At 36.6% G+C, this 20,154-nt stretch overlaps 2 protein-coding genes across 4 annotated transcripts in view; one reads left to right on the forward strand and one right to left on the reverse strand.

The window, feature by feature from the left end:
• The window catches only part of LOC127652546 (potassium voltage-gated channel subfamily H member 6-like), a 59,941-nt gene extending 57,676 nt beyond the window's left edge, over nt 1-2,265 (forward strand). For both annotated transcript variants that reach the window (XM_052138728.1, XM_052138729.1), the window contains exon 16: nt 880-2,265. In XM_052138728.1, coding sequence (XP_051994688.1) covers nt 880-1,164 — 285 coding nt within the window. In that variant the 3' untranslated portion in view covers nt 1,165-2,265. The remainder of the gene's footprint in view (nt 1-879) is intronic.
• An 859-nt stretch (nt 2,266-3,124) lies between these two features.
• LOC127652559 (DDB1- and CUL4-associated factor 7) lies at nt 3,125-19,464 on the reverse strand. Of its 2 annotated transcripts, none has more exons than XM_052138757.1 (7): nt 18,963-19,464; nt 18,310-18,468; nt 16,985-17,096; nt 16,689-16,807; nt 10,728-10,937; nt 10,510-10,627; nt 3,125-4,164 (listed from the first exon to the last, which is right to left on the reverse strand). In XM_052138757.1, exons 1-7 carry the CDS (start codon nt 19,098-19,100, stop codon nt 3,992-3,994), a joined length of 1,029 nt encoding a protein of 342 aa, XP_051994717.1. In that variant the 5' UTR covers nt 19,101-19,464; the 3' UTR covers nt 3,125-3,991. The 2 variants fall into 2 exon arrangements, with proteins under 2 accessions (XP_051994717.1, XP_051994716.1); XM_052138756.1 differs by having other exon boundaries at nt 3,125-4,167.
• Between the last annotated feature and the right edge of the window lie 690 nt (nt 19,465-20,154).

Genomic DNA, 20,154 nt, shown 5'->3' on the forward strand with positions numbered 1-20,154 from the left:
TGTACATTATTCCAAACTTTTGGCCGCTAGTGTAAGTATATGGAGACTTATGGTTTACTTGAATGCTGCCTTTGTCCTTTTGGAGCTTCAACATTTTGGTCACAATTCACTTGCTTTCTCAGGACCTACAGAGCTGAAATATTCTTTTAAATATCTTTGTTTGTGTTCAGCAGAAGAAAGTAAGTCATAAACATCTGGGATGGCATGAGGGTGAGTAAATGATGAGAGAATTTTCATTTTTGGGTGAACTATCCTGATTCTTGTGATGAACTAACAGTTAAAAGTATATTTTTTACTGCTTTAATAATTGTTAATGATTGTTAATAAAAATACAATTGTTCATTGTTACTTTATAGTGCTAATGTTAACATGTACAACTTTTGATAAAAAAAAATTATACTTTGTTGAAATGTATAAGTATTGTTCATTGTTAGTTCATGTTAACTAATGCTGTTAACTAATGTTAACAAATGGAACCTTATTGGAAAATGTTACCAGCGATTTGTTGTTTTGAGTTGGCAATTTTCAATGAATTGGTCGAACAGATTCACAATTTGACATGATTCTTAACTATTTTTAAAAACCTTTATCCAGTAATCACAAAAAAATAGAACTGTCATGGAAACGTCATGGAAATTCATCATTAGGTGCATGGAGGCAGTGCCAAGATGGCTGTCGAGTGAACTGGCCTGCCTTAAAAGGACTTTGGTAATATTGTGATTGTTAACAAATTACATACTCTGTGTTTTTACATCATCAGGTGGCAACTGGCTAGTCATCTTCCAAGACCAACTTTGCAGTGAGCACAACTGTTGCATGTCTTATGCTTTCCTTTAAAGTTTGTATTGAATCTGAGCTTTTCTTTTCCACATTGCATAGAGTCCTGACATGGACAGCTTCAAATACAAGTCACGGGACTCTCTGTCCAGTGGGATACATCTGACAATAGCTTCAAATGACACCATGTCCATGTCCCCGGAGACAGAGATGGCTGAACCTACAGGACCAAGTCCCCCTCAAGAGCCTCGTCTAGAGCTTCCTGGACTGCTGTGTAGAAGCTCAAGATACCCCTCACTCCCAGACAGTCTGGAGAGTCCAAACATGCTGAAAGAGTCTCTAGAAATCCAGAGGCACGTGTCTGATCCAGTCTTACCTGGCAGCTAGAGGCTAAAAACAGACTTGGTCTGGATGTTCTACTGTATTTTGTTTTGTCCTAAAACCACATTTTCATGGTTTCCATTTTTCAGACAGCTCAGTATTGCACTTGAAAAGAACTATGCTTGCTCGAACTGAAAAAAAATATATTTATGATACTTGTGTTGACTTGGCAACATTTGGGAGTTCAATTGTTTAAATGAATCCATAATGGTTGTTGTACATTTCTCTGTATCTCTGTGGTATTTTGTTTCATATCTCTTCTCATTAAGAGCAGGAATTTCCCTCTGATGCAACAAAACTTGGCTTTTGAATGACTGAATATGAACAGAAGTACAGTGGACAAAAAAAAGACAAGATCCTTAGGTTAAAGAGAGATGTAACTGCATTATGATATATGTTCTGAGTGTCACCCTCCACCATCATGTTCTGCAATGATCATTGTAAATTATTATCTGGAAGTCAGGTTTGAGATTTTAAGATGTGAGATATGTCAGGTTTGAGATTTGTTTTAGTTGTCTTTACGTAGTAAACCTCATAATTTCATTTGTCGCCAAAAATTCACAAGACATTTCACAAATAATTTGGAGACAGATAGAAACATATGTCTGAGCTGTTTAATTATATTTATAGTTTTTACTGATACAACTTTTCCTTTTCAATGTATAGATTTTTGAATTATATACTTACTATATATTTTTATGTCAGGTTAGATATTTGACCCAAATCTTTGGTAATACTACATCAGATGACTAAATGACTGGCACAAACAAATTTACATGTCTGTTTGGATTAATGGTAACCTAATGAACATACATTCAGGGGTCATGAATAGATATTTCTCTGTTAAAGTGGTTATTTTAACCTCTTTGTGAACTGATCAGTAAGGTGTGTGTGTGTGTGTGTGTGTGTGTGTGTGAGAGAGAATTTGATCACTGTATTTGAAAGACAAAGGAGTCAAGATCCTCGAAAGGGTATTCTCTTGAATTATTGATGTTTTTATTGCAGAAAGACAAGGACTGCTTTTGTAAATCACTTGTTGAGATGAAATCAGTGTAAAGTTCATTTTCATCTGTGCAATGTAAGCAGATGAATGTGTGTAAAATCATTGGAAACCTTTATAAGACTGTTAAGGTTTCCAAAAGAACAATTATTATTATTATAAATCTTTTTTTTTTTTTTTTAGATTAAATGTTATTTGAGTATCAATGTTGTACAGATTTGTTTTCTTAAGTAACAGAAAGGCTCACACGGTCCACGTTAAATATTTGAAATTTTTTAAATCCATTCCGGAATCACATACATTTTCCCTGCAGATTCCATATACATGTGTTTAAAGGAATAGTTCTCCAAAAAAAATAACAATACTCTGATCAGTTACTCACCCTCATGATATTCCAGATGTGTATGACGTTTTTTTTTCTGCAGAACACAAAAAAAGATTTTTTGAATATTTCCGCTCTATAGGTCCACACAATGTAAGTGAATGGTGGCCAGAACTTTGAATCTCCAAAAAGCACATAAAGGCAGTATAAACACAACCCATAAGACTCCAGTGGTTTAAATGCATCAAGTGGCATTGTTGTGTTGGTGAGATCAATATTTAAGTCCTTCAGTACTATACATCTCCACCTTTGATCAGCCCCGACCAGTAGGTGATATGCATGGGGGGGGAAAAAAAAACTGAAGAATTTGGAAGTGAAAATTTATAGTTCAAAAGGACTTAAACATTGATCTGTTTCTCACCCATACTTTTAATCACTTCTGAAGATAATGAAGATAAGGATTTAACCACTGGAGTCTTCTGGATTACTTTTAAGATGACTGTTGTTTGGCAAATCTTTTTTCAAATTAAAATGTTTGGGTGAAATATTCCTTAAAGACATCAATGTTCCTGGTCTAGTTTGTATGGCCTTTCCATGACGCTTCAAAATAAATTCTCACTGAAAGCTTTATGAAAGAACAAGAGTTTATTAATAGAAAAACATTATGGCTGGACACACACACACTGTACTACTTATATAAACACTCCATCTAAGAGTGTGAGTTGAGGATGTGTACCTCACACAGCCTCTCAAATTTGCTCTTGATTTCAGTCTTGACCAAAAATAGTGGCATTACTACTACATCATAATTGCATAACAGAACAATTTATGGACAGACCAAATGACTTGCAATGCAAAATGATTCTGGAAAAGTGACAATTTTGTCCTACCTTGTACATTATATTTATACATGTATACAGTACACATTTCACTTTAAGCACAAGCATGCTGAAAGGGAACAAACTTTTTAAAAAAAAATAACATGGGGAAATATAAGAGGGGCTCTTCTCACAGTTAGTGAGCAGTAATATATCTTCAAATTATTTAGACATTTTCTCAAAGTTATTTTCTTAACTGCTAATAGTCAGTATCTGAGGAGCAAATTATTAAGGTTTTGCAGTGCTTATATATCATCATACATTTTTTCACAATGGCACCTTCCTGACATGAAGAAAAATGGAAATATATTTATGCTTGATGAAATTTAGAGATCTAATAATCTGCAGGGGGGGCATCAGCAGGGGCATCAGCAGGTAGGAAAACAGACAATTTAGATATATTTTGCAGAAATATAGATACTCATTCACACTGCCTCATTCTCTAGGACAAAAGATTCACACACATTGTTCAGACTATTGTTCCCGTAGGCCCAGTCATGTCCTCTTCCTGTTGAAACCTATAGACTTTAGGAACTTTAGAAAAAAAAGTCTCTGCTGCTCGTCAAGAACTTCTTTAGCGATCAGCCCTGAGCTCGGCACACAGGAAGCACAGGGGCGCTTTCAGCATCAGAACTACACCCGCAGGATCTCCAGACAGTTGTTGTAGCAAATGGCGATCCAGTCGGGCTGAGTGGAGGCCCACTGCACATTGTTGATCTCACCCTCAGCTGTGTAGGCCAGGATGGGGTCCTCGATGGCCCGTGGCATCTGCTGAATGTCCCAGATCAGAGCCTGGTGATCGTCCGCTACAGTGGGAGTTAAAAGAGAGGGGGGCCAGGTAAAGAAGACTTGTATGAAACAGCACTGTCACTGCTGCCACAGTCTTATAATTATGCATATTATAAGGTTCCCACCCTTATGACTAATGAAATTCAATGACTTTTCCAGTCATTTGTGTTTCTGGATAGAGATTTTTAAGAACCATTTTGATTCAGACTGATTCGTTAATGCTGTGCCGGTCCTCCCAATACATAAACTACCCAAGTTGCATAGGGCCCCCGATCAGCCAAGGTGCCCCCTCTTCTAGTAGCCTAGTACTGGTAAATTATAATTTATTATTACATTTTCTGTTTTGGATATAATGTAGTACGTAGATAAACATGACTATGGTGTTGAAGTGAAGTAGAAAAAAGGAGAAAGAAATGAAAGATCAACAACCTGAAAGAATTGATCAAGAAGGTATGTATGCTAATCATATTAACATTCGTATTTAATCTTTACATTAGAAAGCACATACTCCAGTCCAGGTCTTCAGCTTCGATATTACTCCACTGATTTACAACTGATGCTACACTGAAAGTAATTTCTTTATTTGTGTCAGTACACCACATCAAAGCATGCAAAATCAAAAGGCAACATTTGTGTTTTAGAATGTAATACAGAAGCACATACCTGTGATCTATCCTGAATGTCATGTCAATGCTTCAACCAAAAATATCCATTAGAACTTTTAGTCCAAAGTCTGCCCAATCAGAGAAATATTGATGACTTCATTCGTTTACTTAAGATTTATTGAGAAAAAATCTATCTTTCATGTTTTCTGGTAAATTATGTAGTTGGGAAAGCATTCAGTAGTAAAACCCTCTCATATGCTGCCCCAGACCAAAGGTTTTCCTAGTTAACCAAGTCACACGTTTATGATATTAATTTAATTACGTAAATATATTTATTTGGGGGTCAGAAAATGGTTTGAGTTCCAGGGCTGAGAATGTCGTAAGTAACATTGCTAAATAAAAAATAAAGTTCAAAGTTTGAAATCAAGGTGTCTTGCTTTATTGTGCAAGCTTAACCCTAACCCTGCTTAACGAAAATGATCCAATAGTACCATCTATCATCCAACCAGCGCTAGTACCAGTGTTCATCGTTTTCTTGCTGAGTTTATTTTTTTTCCTCGACCTACCTACCAATCAAAACTTGGTCGACCAAGACTCTTCTCATCGACTAATGGTTAGTCGACTATCAGGGGCCAGCCCTACTTTTCAGAAAGTGTTTTTTCAGCAAGCATTTACATAGCTGTTAATCAAATTTTTATTTAATTTATTTCACTGTCCATTTTTATCTGTTTTTCAGTCTGCATTCATGTACAAGAGTGTACGTGTAAGAACTAAACACAGCAAACAATCAAGCCTTGTTACAAATATTCACTGCATGTTTTCCACACAATTTGTTTTCACTAAATGATCACAAAGCAGCATGATATTTCATAATTTTCACGTATATGCGCCAATATAATAAAACATAGCGATAAACAGAAATATTTACCTATATACAGAATATTTCTACAAGGGATGTTGTTGCGATACCGATACTGGCATCAGAATCAGGTCAAATACCGTGCTCATGTTCTTTTACTCATGCTTGTAAAATTCTCAGACAACAAAAACCTATACCATCTGAAGTAGGAATGTCATTACGCAAACATTCAGCGCACTAATTAAAATCACATAATGTCCTAGTGAGATTATTAAACTGCAAAAGCTGCAATTTACAGAGATAAAAATATAGTTTGCATGTGCTGCATGCTTCAAATGTGAGCACTTGTGATTGTGTGGAGCTGGCTTTGTGTTGACATAAGACACTAAGTGCTCATACCTTTTAGAGATACTTGACTCATACACGGAAAACACCATCAAGAGCATTGCATGCTCTGTTTGGAGCAGATGACAGCAGGCAGAGCACAAATTCACTTTGTTACGTGTAACGAGAGACTTTTATTAATCATTGTAGTGACCTTCTTATGGGCTGAAATATGTGCCACCAGAAACTGAATTTGAACCATTTATATTTGAATTTGAATGGCTAAACTTGAATAATTGCATTGAAAAACTGAATTTGAATCACATAATTTGAAATTGTATTGTTTAATTAAAATTGAATTTATTCAAAAACTGAATCTGAATTGTATCATTTGAAATTGAATTTATTCGTTTGGAACTGAAGTCCAATAAAATTTGATCCTCACTGAAAATTAAACTCTCTATATATCTTCACATTCACTTCTCACAATTCAGATTCAGTTCTCAAATTCAATTTCAAGTTACTGAGACAGACATCCGGGTAGATGGAGGATGAAGGAAGAGCAATCGAGCGCAGATCGATAGATAGCGTTCATTGGCGCACAGGACTCCTCTTGGGCCAATCAGCACCAATGTTTTGGAGCACAGTACGTTACCCGCCATGAAACTATGGAATTACGATTGTGTCAATAATAATGAATGTAACTTTATAAAACTGAACGTAACTTTATAAAACTGAACGTAACTTTTTCAGAAACTATCAAAAATATTCCATTACAAAAGAAGAAAAACACAATTAAAATGAAAAAAAAAAATGAACTCAGTCGCACGAATTTAACAGGCTCTTCAAATATGCTTCATTTTTTGTTAATGTTTTTCAAAGATTCGTTTTCGCAAATCGTGGATTCTGAATACATTGCCACAGATTTTGCTTACGCTTCGCAGTTTTTCGTTTGCTGTTTTGAGACAAACCTCTCATGGGGGTGGGCTTATAGTGAGCTTTTGATGGACAGGTGCTCTCTGACCCGGATGTACAGACGTCACTCAGTGGCTCGCATATTGGAAAGCTCTCGCGGTGATTTGTAGTTATGCAATACGTCGTGCTTTGTTGTATTACTTACTAACAATATGTAAATAATATTTGACCTATAATTATATAATTTAATATTATATGAGACCTTCGATCGTCTAATAATCGTCTTCGATCAGTCTGTAAAGATGAGCTCTCAGGAGAGACACGGAGCGGCATCATCTTCCTCCTCCTCGTCCTTCAAGGCAGCTTGAAGTAAGTTCGTGTTACTGAAGTAACCAATAACATCGATAAAAGTTTTATTCATGTAACGTTACAGTGTGCAACAGTTCTGGCTTTATTTTGCAAATTTATTGTTGTATTGTAAATGCATGCTAAATAAAATGTTGCTGTTTTGTCATTGTCATGACTGCAAAACTGAAACCTGGCCATATCTTGGTCCACTGTTTAACTCTGCCCCGACTGCTGAACGGACTGCTGCTGACCCTGCCTTGTGCTGGTATTCCCGAGCGACTGGTTAAGAATTTCAAGGTTGTTATGTACAGATGCAGCATCTGCACCAAGATTTCTGCCTTGCTGTAGAATAAAGACCAGTTTGATATCTGCACTGTCTACATTGACACGTCCTTGAATATAATAACTGTGCAAAAGAGCAAACAATCAAACTACATAACATCATGACATGACATCAGTGCATTGCAAACTTGTGAATGACAATAAAAAATTATTAAAAAATATATAAAAATATGATCTTTTATATGTGTTTATCAAAACATTGTGAATAAATATAAAATAAATGCAATATTCCACCACTGTGTTGAAATTTAGAGTGTTTTCTGTAAAATTAGACAATTTCTATCCATTTACTCCAATGTATGTGGGCAGGACGCTCTTTTAAATTCAGATATGCCTAATTCTCTAAAAAATTCAAAATATCCTGCAGAGCTGAAGTGGTTAAACAATAAATTTGCAAAATACAGCCAGAACTGTTGCACACTGTAACGTTACATGAATAAAACTTTTATCGATGTTATTGGTTACTTCAGTAACACAAACTTACTTCAAGCTGCCTTGAAGGACAAGAGGAGGAGGAGTGGAGCATTTGTTTAATAAGCAAGGTCTTTTATTCAGATATTCAGAATTTCTTTCTGAATACCAAATACCAGTAACCCCAAAAGAATTTGCTACAGTAATGGGTGCTATTCCCTCTGGTTTATGTATGCTTTTTAAAAACCGTAATTACTTCACCCCAGTATCTACTGCATCCTTTCCTAAACCTTGTGATACTTCTGTTGGTCAAATCTGTTCTTCAGAGTCGAAAGCTAAAAACTATAAGATCTTTATTTCTTAAGGATTTGATTTCTGTTCCACCTGTTATTTCCTTTTGGAATAATTTGTTTGGTAACCTTAATTGGAAAAAAATCTGGTCTTTACAGCAGAAATTCATTCTCACAAATAAAGTGAAAGAAATTTCCTTTAAGTTGATACACAGGTTCTATCCTGTTAAGAAATTTATACAAAGATTTAAATCTGACATTGAGCTAACATGCTCTTTTTGTGTGAATTCTGATGAAACAGTGGTTCATTTATTTTGGTCGTGTCATTACACTCAGAATCTCTGGAATGATATTGATGTTTTTATCAAGTGTAAGATTTTGCCAGGCTTCTCAATACATATGAGAAACATTATATTTGGGTATTTTGATTCAGACCCCACAAACGAAAATGTCTGTTTTGTTATTAATTTAATTATTTTCCTAAGCAAATTCTATATTCACAAATGCAAATTTTTAAACTGTAAACCTATCTTCTCTGTCTTCTTAAAAGAAATAGAAAATTATCTAAATTTGATTTCAGTATCTACTAATAAGAATTATTTTTATTATTATATATTTTTTTTTCTATTTATTTTTGTGTTCTTTATTGTTTTGGTTGATATTATGTGATGTACGTATGCTTTCTCTTTTGTATGTTCCTGTTCTTTGCATTAAAAATAATAAATTAAAAAAAATAAATAAATAATAAAAAACAAGAGGAGGAAGATGATGCCGCTCCGTGTCTCTCCTGAGAGCTCATCTTTACAGACTGATCGAAGACGATTATTAGACGATCGAAGGTCTCATATAATATTAAATTATATAATTATAGGTCAAATATTATTTACATATTGTTAGTAAGTAATACAACAAAGCACGACGTATTGCATAACTACAAATCACCGCAGAGCTTTCCAATATGCGAGCCACTGAGTGACGTCTGTACATCCGGGTCAGAGAGCACCTGTCCATCAAAAGCTCACTATCCAATCAGAGTAGATCACCGTTAAGCCCACCCCCATGAGAGGTTTGTCTCAAAATAGCAAACGAAAAACTGTGAAGCGTAGCTTAAATCTGTGGCAATGTATTCAGAATCCACGATTTGCGAAAACGAATCTTTGAAAAACATTAACAAAAAATGAAGCATATTTGAAGAGCCTGTTAAATTCGTGCGACTGAGTTCATTTTTTTTCATTTTAATTGTGTTTTTCTTCTTTTGTAATGGAATATTTTTGATAGTTTCTGAAAAAGTTACATTCATTATTATTGACACAATCGTAATTCCATAGTTTCATGGCGGGTAACGTACTGTGCTCCAAAACATTGGTGCTGATTGGCCCAAGAGGAGTCCTGTGCGCCAATGAACGCTATCTATCGATCTGCGCTCGATTGCTCTTCCTTCATCCTCCAACTACCCGGATGTCTGTCTCAGTAACTTGAAATTGAATTTGAGAACTGAATCTGAATTGTGAGAAGTGAATGTGAAGATATATAGAGAGTTTAATTTTCAGTGAGGATCAAATTTTATTGGACTTCAGTTCCAAACAAATAAATTCAATTTCAAATGATACAATTCAGATTCAGTTTTTGAATAAATTCAATTTTAATTAAACAATACAATTTCAAATTATGTGATTCAAATTCAGTTTTTCAATGCAATTATTCAAGTTTAGCCATTCAAATTCAAATATAAATGGTTCAAATTCAGTTTCTGGTGGCACATATTTCAGCTCATACCTTCTTTTCCGGATTGAGAAGCTATCGTAATAGCAACACAGAAACCATTTTTGCATACGAGAATACAAGACAATGAACAATTGTGAAACTATTTAAGTGGCATGATCTTCAGAAAACGTAATGACCAAATAAAAGTGCAATAAAACCACTACGATAATGCTTAATTTGTTCTCGGCAGCTAAATTATTGTAAATATACATTATGACTGGAACGCTTGACTGGAATGTTTCACATGATCTTAAAAATCTTTTGATCTGAAGGCATATGCTTAAATGTTTGAAATTAGTTTTGTAGACTAAAATATAATTGTGCCAACATATTAATTTATCTCATTATAAAACAAACATTTTATACGAATTTTCCGTTTTTGAAATTGATAACTTGGACCAAATAAGTGCCCAACATAGATGGGAACTCCTTCAATACTGTACGAGCAGCAGTTGAGAATAGCATTACGATGTGTGAGTGCATGTGGCTGGGCTGGTTTCTAACCTGCTGTACATATGTGGCAGGAGGAGTGGGGTGCCCATGCGATGCCATTTACACAAGCACGATGATTATTGAGCCGAGCCACTGGTGTGCATGGCACACGCACATCCAGAATCACCACCTGACAAAAGATGGCAACGAACGTTAGGGACAGGAGGAGAGAGGAAATATAGACTACAATTAGACAAAGCTAACAGGGTGAAAGTGATTAAAAGAAAGACCTCCATGCCGTCCATGGCCATGGTAGCCAAGTAGTTGGGGTCTTGTTTGTTCCAGCAGAGGCGCAGCAGCGGGTGATGTTGTGGGTCCTCATAGATGATGGTGCTGTGCTCCAAGTGTCGTAGATCAAACATGCGCACAGAACCGTCTGCTCCCACAGACGCAAACATATCCCGTCCACCACCCGCACGGCTGAATGCGATGTCATACACCTGAAAGCCAATAGAAACGCTCAAGATATACACATACATAATCATATATAGTTGAAGTCAGAAGTTTACATACACCTTAACCAAATACATTTCCAGACATTTAATTGTAGAAAAACATTCCTTGTCTTAGGTCCGTTAGGATCACTACATTATTTTAAGAATGTGAAATGTCTGAATAATAGTATAGTGAATTATTTCAGCTTTTATATCTTTCATCACATTCCAAGTGGGTCAGAAGTTTACATACAATTTGTTAGTATTTGGAAGCATTGCCTTTAAATTGTTTAACTTGGGTCAAACATTTTGGGTAGCCTTCCACAAGCTTCTCAAAATAATTTGCTGGAATTTTGGCCCATTCCTCCAAACAGAATTGGTGTAACTGATTCAGATTTGCATGCCTCCTTGCTTGCATACGCTTTTTCCAGTTCGGCCCACAAATCTTCTATTATATTGAGGTCACGGCTTTGTGATGGCCACTCCAATACCTTGACTTTGTTGTCCTTAAGCCATTTTGCCACAACTTGGTATGCTTGGGGTCATTGTCCATATGGAAGACCCATTTGCGACTAAGGTTTAACTTCCTGGCTGATGTCTTGAGATGTATGCTTCAATATATCCAAATCATTTTCCTTCCTCATGATGCTATCTATTTTGTGAAGTGCACCAGTCCCTCCTGTAGCAAAGCACCCCCACAACATGATGCTGCCACCCCCATGCTTCACGGTTGGGATGATGTTCTTTGGCTTGCAAGCCAAACATTGCTGTTGGCCATAATAATGATGGTCATTATGGCCAAAATGTTACATTTTTGTTTCATCAGACCAGAGGACATTTCCCCAAAAGTAAGATCTTTGTCCCCATGTGCACTTGCAAACTGTAGTCTGGCTTTTTTATGGAAGATTTGGAGCATTGGTTCCATCCTTGCTGAGCAGCCTTTCAGGTTCTGTCGATATAGGACTTGTTTTATGGTGGATATAGATACTTGTCAACCCGTTTCCTCCAGCTTCTTCTCAAGGTCCTTTGCTGTTGTTCTGGGATTGATTTGCACTTTTCGCACCAAACTACATTCATCTCTAGGAGACAGAATGTGTCTCCTTCCTGAGTGGGGTGATCCACAGGTACACCTCCTATTAGAAGCTAATTGACTGATTGGCTAAAGGATTTACATACATTTCTTGAATTTTCCAAGCTGCTTAAAAGGCACAGTTAACTTAAGTTTATGTAAACTTCTGACCCACTGGAATTATGATAGTCAATTAAAATTTAAACAATCTGTTTGTAAACAATTGTTGGAAAAATTACTTATAACAACAGTTTGTTAATATTAAATCCGTGGAGTTGTTAAAAAAAGTTGTAATGACTTCAACTGAAGTGTATGTAAACTTCTGACTTCAACTGTACACATACATAAATACATAACACACCCTACATAATCCAAATTTTCAAAAAGCATAAAATTCATAAGGAAAAACATCATAATGTGTAGTTATAGTGCTTTCAATATAGCAATGGGTGAATATAAATGTACAAATCACTCCTCTTTGATTTTGACGCTTCCTTGTCAGTGATAAATGGAGAAAGGACCTCTTAGTGCTATTATTTGATGTACAAAACAAGCCTAGATTGGACTTGTGATAGAAATCAAGAATTTTTAGCTTATGGGTGGCACATTTTAATTACCACTGAAGCACGCAAAGTCTCAACTATAACTCTTTCCGCGGAGTTCAAAGAATTGACGCTCGGATGCAAATCATGAATGCATTTTCATGATTGATGTAACAAAGCAGATAGTTACAGTCTACCGGAATACTAAACCCTGTGGGGAATAAAGCCATCTTAACACAATAAAGATGGCACAGAAGCTGCATCTGAAGTTGCAATTAGCTGTATTTTCACAGAGTAGGAATAAATGCACTTACACATTATTTGCAAATGCATAAATAATGTTATGAGATGAATATTTAAACTGTAATATTATGAATATAGAAATATGAAATGAATGAAAATATGAATGAATACTCAACCTATGGGGACTAATTATTTAAATAAGTCAACCTCCTACTTAGACTTTGGTGAAACGTTTAATCTTACTTGAAAAGGTGATATTTTAGTGCATTTCTATCTTTATATTTTGGAAGGAAAATTGCTAAGTGCACCTTTCATTAACATTAGATAATGCATTAGCTATTATGAACTTACAATAAACAATATATTATTTCAGCATTTATTAATCTGTCAATGTTAGTAACTAAAGAAATACAATTGTTCATTGTTAGTTCATAGTGCATTAACTAATTTTTACAAACAACTTTTTATAATAATAAAAAAAAATTATATATGGGCTGTCAATCGATTAATTTTTAATCGAATTACATGGTGTCCAAGTTAATTAAATTGGAATTAAGCGCATATACAAATATTTACTGAGAAAGCCCCTCAAATAACAATAATTAAATATACAATGAAGAAATAATATATATAAATATATATAGAATATATAAATATATTCAGAAAATTAAAATGCATTACATTCTTGAGGCAGAAGTGTTAAACATTGATAAGACAATACAAAAAGCGGCTTTAGAATACAATGTATTGTTTATTACCATATTATTGAACAGAAGTGAATCATTGGCATACAGTTCACAGCAATCCATTTCACAAGTGAATTTGTCAATCAGTTCGAGATCTATTATGAGGTGTTGTTTAAGGACACGTCTGACACAGGTGTACATTGACAGATGCTACTGTAGCATCTCAAGGCTACAATATATATATTGTGGTGTCTCTATATACACACACACACACACACACACACACACACACTGCATCCGGAAAGTATTCACAGCGCTTCACTTTTTCCACATTTTGTTGTTACAGCCTTATACCAAAATTTACTAAAATCATTATTTCCTCAAAATTCTACAAACAATACCCCATAATGACAATGTGAAAGAAGTTTGTTTGAAATCTTTGCAAATGTATTAAAAAAAAAAAAAAAAAAAAATCACATGTACAAAAGTATTCACAGCCTTCGCTCAATACTTTGTTGAAGCACATTTGGCACAAATTACAGCCTTAAGTATTTTTGTGTATGATGCAACAAGCTTGGCACACCTATTTTTGGGCAGTTTCTCCCATTCTTCTTTGCAGTACATCTCAAGTTCCATAAGGACAGCCATTTTCAGATCTCTCCAGAGATGTTCAATTGGGTTCAAGTCTGGGCTCTGGCTGGGCCACTCAAGGACATTCACAGAGTTGTCCCGTAGCCACTCCTTTGTTATCTTGGCTGTGTGCTTAGGGTCGTTGTCCTGTTGGAAGATGAACCTTCGCCCCAGTCTGAGGTCCAGAGCAGGTTTTCATCAAGGATGTCTCTGTACATTGCTGCATTCATCTTTCCCTCGATCCTGACTAGTATCCCGGTTCCTGCCACTGAAAAACATCCCCACAGCATGATGCTGCCACCACCATGCTTCACTGTAGGAATGGTATTGGCCAGGTGACGAGAGGCGCCTGGTTTCCTCCAGATATGACGCTTGCCATTCAGATCTATGTTTCATCATACCAGAGAATTTTGTTTCTCATGGTCTGAGAGTCCTTCAGGTGCATTTTGGCAAACTCAGGGCAGGCTGTCATGTGCCTTTTACTGAGGATTGGCTTCCATCTGGCCACTCTACCATACAGGCCTGATTGGTAGTGCTGCAGAGATGGTTGTTCTTCTGGAAGTTTCTCCTCTCTCCACAGAGAAACGGTGGAGCTCTGTCAGAGTGACCATCGGGTTCTTGGTCACATCCCTGACGGGGCCCTTCTCCCCCGATTGCTCAGTTTGGCCACGCCGCCAGCTCTAGGAAGAGTCCTGGTGGTTCCAAACTTCTTCCATTTACGGATGATGGAGGCCACTGTGCTCATTGGGACCATCAATGCTGCAGAGATCTTTCTGTACCCTTCCCCAGATCTGTGCCTCGATACAATCCTGTCTCGGAGGTCTACAGACAATTCCTTGGACTTCATGGCTTCGTTTGTGCTCTGACATGCACTGTTAACTGTGGGACCTTATATAGACAGGTGTGTGCCTTTCAAAATCATTTACCAATCAACTGAATTTACCACAGTTGGACTCCAATCAAGTTGTAGAAACATCTCAAGGATGATCAGTGGAAACAGGATGCACCTGAGCTCAATTTTGAGTGTCATGGCCTGTGAATACTTATGTACGTGTGATTTTTTTCATTTTTAACAAATTTGCAAAGATTTCAAACAAACTTCTTTCACTTTGTCATTATGGGATATTGTTTGTAGAATTTTGAGGAAAATAATGATTTTAATCCACTTTGGAATAAGGCTGTAACAACAAAATGTGGAAAAAGTGAAGCACTGTGAATAATTTCCGGATGCACTGTATATACACACTCAGCAAAAAAAGAAAATGTCCCTTTATCAGGAGACTGTATTTTAAAGATAATTTTGTAAAAATCCAAATAACTTTACAGATGTAAAGGGTTTAAACAATGTTTTCCATGCTTGTTCAATGAACCATAAACAATTAATGAACATGCACAAGTGGAACGGTCGTTAAGACACTAACAGCTTACAGACGGCAGGTAATAAATGTCAGTTATAAAAACTTAGGACACTAAAGAGACCTTTCTACTGACTGAAAAAACACCAAAAGAAAGATGCCCTGCTCATCTGCGTGAACGTGCCTTAGGCATGCTGCATGAGGACTGCAGATGTGACCAGGGCAATAAATTGCAATGTCTGTACTGTGAGACGCCTAAGACTGCGCTACAGGGAGACAGGATGGACATCTGATCATCCTCGTAGTGGCAGACCTCGTGTAGCAACACCTGCACAGGATCAGTACATCCAAATATCACACCTGCGGGACACAATCCCTCCACCAGTGCTCACACTGTCCCCAATAGTCTAAGAGAGGCTGGACTGAGGGCTTATAGGCCTTTTGTAAGGCAGGTCCTTACCAGACCTCACCAGAAACAACGTCGCCTATGGGCACAAACCTACCTTTGCCATGACCAGACACGACAATGCTGTGCGTTACAAGTAAGGCATCCTCCTCCCTCATGTTGTACCCTTATTGCAAGCTCATCCTGACATGACCCTCCAGCATGAAAATGCCACCAGCCATACTGCTCGTTTGGTACGTGATTTCCTTTAAGACAGCAATGTCAGTGTTTTGACATGGCCAGTGAAGAGCCCGAATCTCAATCCCATTGAGCACGTCTGGGACCTGTTGGATCAGAGGGTGAGGGCTAGGGCCATTCCCCACAGAAATGACTGGGAACTTGCAAGTACCTTGGTGGAAGTGTGGGGTAACCTCTCACAGCAAGGACTGACAATTCTGGTGCATTCCATGAGGAGGAGTTGCACTGCAGTATTTAATGCAGCTGGTGGCCACACCAGATACTGACTGTTACTTTTGACCCCCCACCTTTGTTCAGGGACACATTATTCCATTTCGGTTAGTCACATGACTGTGAAACTTGATCAGTTTATATCTTAGTTGTTGAATCTTTTTATGTTCATAAAAAGATTTACACATGTTAAGTTTGCTGAAAATAAAAACACTTGAAAGTGAGATGACGTTTCTTTTTTGATGAGTTATATACATATATACACACACACACACACACACACACACACACACACACACACACACTAATGCATGTGCTTAGAAATGAGTGATCGAACAGTCAATCAAATATTGGACTAGGAAAAAAAAAAAAATCTCACCTCTTTGTCATGAGCAATTAGCTGCGTTTTGACGTGGCCTGACACCAGATTGACTCTTCCCAGAACCTGTCCTGTCTCTAAACCCCAGATTGTGCAGGTGGTGTCAATACTGGAGGTGCCTTTAAAATCAGAAAACACATAACATTATAAGTCTGGCGGTCATGTGGAACTTTAAATGCATTTAATTGTACAAACAAATATTTACCTATTTAGGGACAAAAATACAAATGTTTAAAAATGCATCAAGCATTTTTCTTACACACAAACATGCACAGGCAGACTATGTATTATTTTACCCAGAAGGTTGGGGTCCACTTCATTCCAGTCAAAAGAGGTCAGAGGTGCGCAGAAATCTGAGTTCTTGTTATTATTCAGGAGGCATTCTAGACGGGTCTCTGTATCATTCACCTGACAAGATAAATACAATTCATCCAAGCATACATGTTTATTGGGTTGCCTTGGTTCCTAATTATATTTAATTCAACATGAAATCCATCATGGTCCCATTTACTTTCTTTATACCCCTTAAACGATCTTCTTGTGAATGCGTGCACATAATTCCAAAGAAGGCCGGTCACGATTATTAAATTATCATCTGATTGCGGTTATCTTATCTAACCACAGTTCCAATAAAATTCCAAATCACATTTTAATGGCCAAATAAAGTCATTTTAAGCAAAAACATAAATTGTGTGATTCGGTTCAACTCTGAGTGTCACTGAACTGCATCGTAGATGCCGAGAGTGAGTGAAGCGATTCTCAAGTGCTCTGGTGCATGGGCTGTCAGAGGCTCATGTCAAACTCCCACGAAAATATAAACAAATATATTTTCTTTGATATTGAATGCAAAGCGCTCTGCCTTCACTTTAAATGATTGTGTAATGGCAGATGTTCCTGGTATTACATAGAGGGTTCAAATATGCAGTGTTAATGACATGCAGTGTTGAGTTTTAATTCATGAGAAATTAGGGCTTGTGGGTTTAATCAAAGAGCATTAAAATAACATGCGAAAGTGAAGAAATTAGGACAGAAATATTTTACTATTTCATAATATACCTAATATAAATATTTACTAATTGTATATTTGATTTTTTTAGGAAAAAAATATAAGATATACGAGTTTCAAAAACAACAGTAGAAATGTGAAATTGACCAAAACTAAAGTTGACCAAAAAACTATTGAAATTGTTTGTTTGACAAGTAATCGTTAGCCATATTTCATAATTGCGACAGCTCTATTCCAAAGATAATACATGTTTGTCTTCGGAAACTTTAATTAAAATGTCATAAATGGCACAACTTTCCTTTTCAGTTGACATCAACAACAAGTCATCTTATCTTTTCAATCCCTCCCATTCACCCAGCTGTCATATAAAGATCACTTTCATGATCTAATGAATTCTGGATGGTTTCAACTAAGTTCTACCCTTTTTGCCTCACAGAAAATTCAATTTTATTTGGAAAATCAAAGCACTAACATTTTTTTATAAAATAGGTTGTGAACCCCATTTCATTTTTACTTTAAATCATAGGGCAAGTCATTGTCTTAAGATAAGTCAAACATTAATACAATCTGAAGTGTCACAAAAACTGTGAATTTATGGTTCTCTCCTCGCCATACCCTCCATATGCGTAGGTAATCTCCACTGGTGGCCAGCAGGTCTGGATAGACACCCTTGGTGTCAGGGATCCACATGATCTTGGTGGTGGGGTACGGGTGATCGAAGGTGTTCCTGCATACAAACTCAGAGCTCTCCTCCTCAAGACCAACCAGCTGGACCTGGACATCACAAAACAAACAGTCATTTTAATATTGTCCATTCCACACAGACCGAATCCACCAAGAATCCTGGATTGATGCCACTTGACATTCTAACAGCTGTCACACTAGGACCACACAAAGATTACAGGAAACAACGATTTTATAAATGACATAAAAATAATTTACAGGTAATTTTAAAGTGCAAACAAACACCCTAATTTATGTCAATAATACGTTCATGCTTTTACATACACATAAATATCTGTGAATGTATGCTCATCCTTGGCTGCCTATCAGCACAACCACTCTCAATACATTCACTATTGGTGCATTCATTTTGAGCAATATGAGCATATCTGAATGACTTTTGTCACATTTAACCAATGTGATTGCTTCGATCACGTTCATCCGTAACTAACATGTCTGAGTGATAAAAAGGACCAACAACTTAGTACATACGAACTATCTGGGATCTCTTAATGTAAAAAAATAATAATACTAATCATGTTTACCTTGTTGTTATATTCTTCGACGAAGCTGCCGAGCGCAAGCCGAAAGCGTTTATCGGGTCGGACGCTCCAGTTCATGGCATAAACGGTCCATGGCGCCTCGTACTTGTAAATCTCTTTTCGTTTGCCGTGCAACGACATGTTTAAATGCCTTGCTCAGGTCGGTGGGAACGAAAAAGAATTAGGTCGTTAAAAATAACTAGTTGTGCACGGAACGCTGAAAGAGCCTCTTTCGGGACGAAATATGCTCTCAGGTTTGTGCAGCGTGAGACAAAGAGAATGTCATAACAATCCCTCCGCAATGGCCGAGAATCCGACGAGCTGCGCTCTGCTATGAGCCTAAATCAACGTGAGGATGGATTCACAGATCATTCGGAAATGTTTAACGTTCTATGTAACTACAGGCCCATGTTTTGCTTTGCCCCAACGGGTTTAATTCTAACTTTAGAAAGCCTTAAAAAGGCCCGACCATTCGAATGCGCATTTGATCTGAGAATGTGTGAATTTCAAAATAAAGGTCCTGGAAAGAAAATGGGGGTCGTAGGTTATTTATATATTTGCTGTTATGTTTTTATGTGATTAGTTGAAAATGTTTTATTTATGTATGTATTTATTTTACAATGTCTAAAAAAAAAAAAAACAACACACACACAAAAAAAGCAACAACTAAAAAAAAAAAAGAAAAAAAAACTGTGGGTCAGGAGAGAGAAAAGATAGGAAAAACATTACCCACAACCAGAGACTATTTAGCAGAGAACGCGCAACGGTCAACGAATGTAGAAAAGTAAGTCCCGAATCAGAAAAAGGTGCGTTCATGTCATGTTGGAATTAAATAATTACCAGATGGCAACTCAGAGGTTCTACTTAGAGCCGTTGACCTCGTAAATTATTCGTTTCTATTCGTAATTCGTAAATTATAACACTAACACCAAAACCGCTTCTTTGTTGACAGGGTTGGGGAGTAACTGAATACTTGTAATGGGATTACGTATTTAAAATACAAAATATAAATAACAGTATTCCAATACAGTTACAATTTAAATAATTGGTAATTATAATGCAGTTACATTCAAAAAGTATTTTGATTACTGAAGAGATTACTTTGCATTTTATTGTCATTTACTTAATTTAATATTTTGTCCTTTCAGATGGAAAACATTTATATATATAAATGATGCGATCCAAAGTGCATTTG

This window comes from Xyrauchen texanus, chromosome 12 (assembly GCF_025860055.1).
Source record: "Xyrauchen texanus isolate HMW12.3.18 chromosome 12, RBS_HiC_50CHRs, whole genome shotgun sequence".
Taxonomy (NCBI): Eukaryota; Metazoa; Chordata; class Actinopteri; order Cypriniformes; family Catostomidae; genus Xyrauchen; species Xyrauchen texanus.

Excerpts from the sequence above, each read along its gene's own strand:
- LOC127652559 (XM_052138756.1), bottom strand. The coding sequence starts at position 19,100 with ATGTCGTTGCACGGCAAACGAAAAGAGATTTACAAGTACGAGGCGCCA. Across the intron at positions 17,097-18,309 it reads ATTACCTACGCATATGGAGG|GTGAATGATACAGAGACCCG; the intron begins GTATGGCGAGGA and ends TTATCTTGTCAG. Across the intron at positions 16,808-16,984 it reads AGTGGACCCCAACCTTCTGG|GCACCTCCAGTATTGACACC; the intron begins GTAAAATAATAC and ends CTGATTTTAAAG.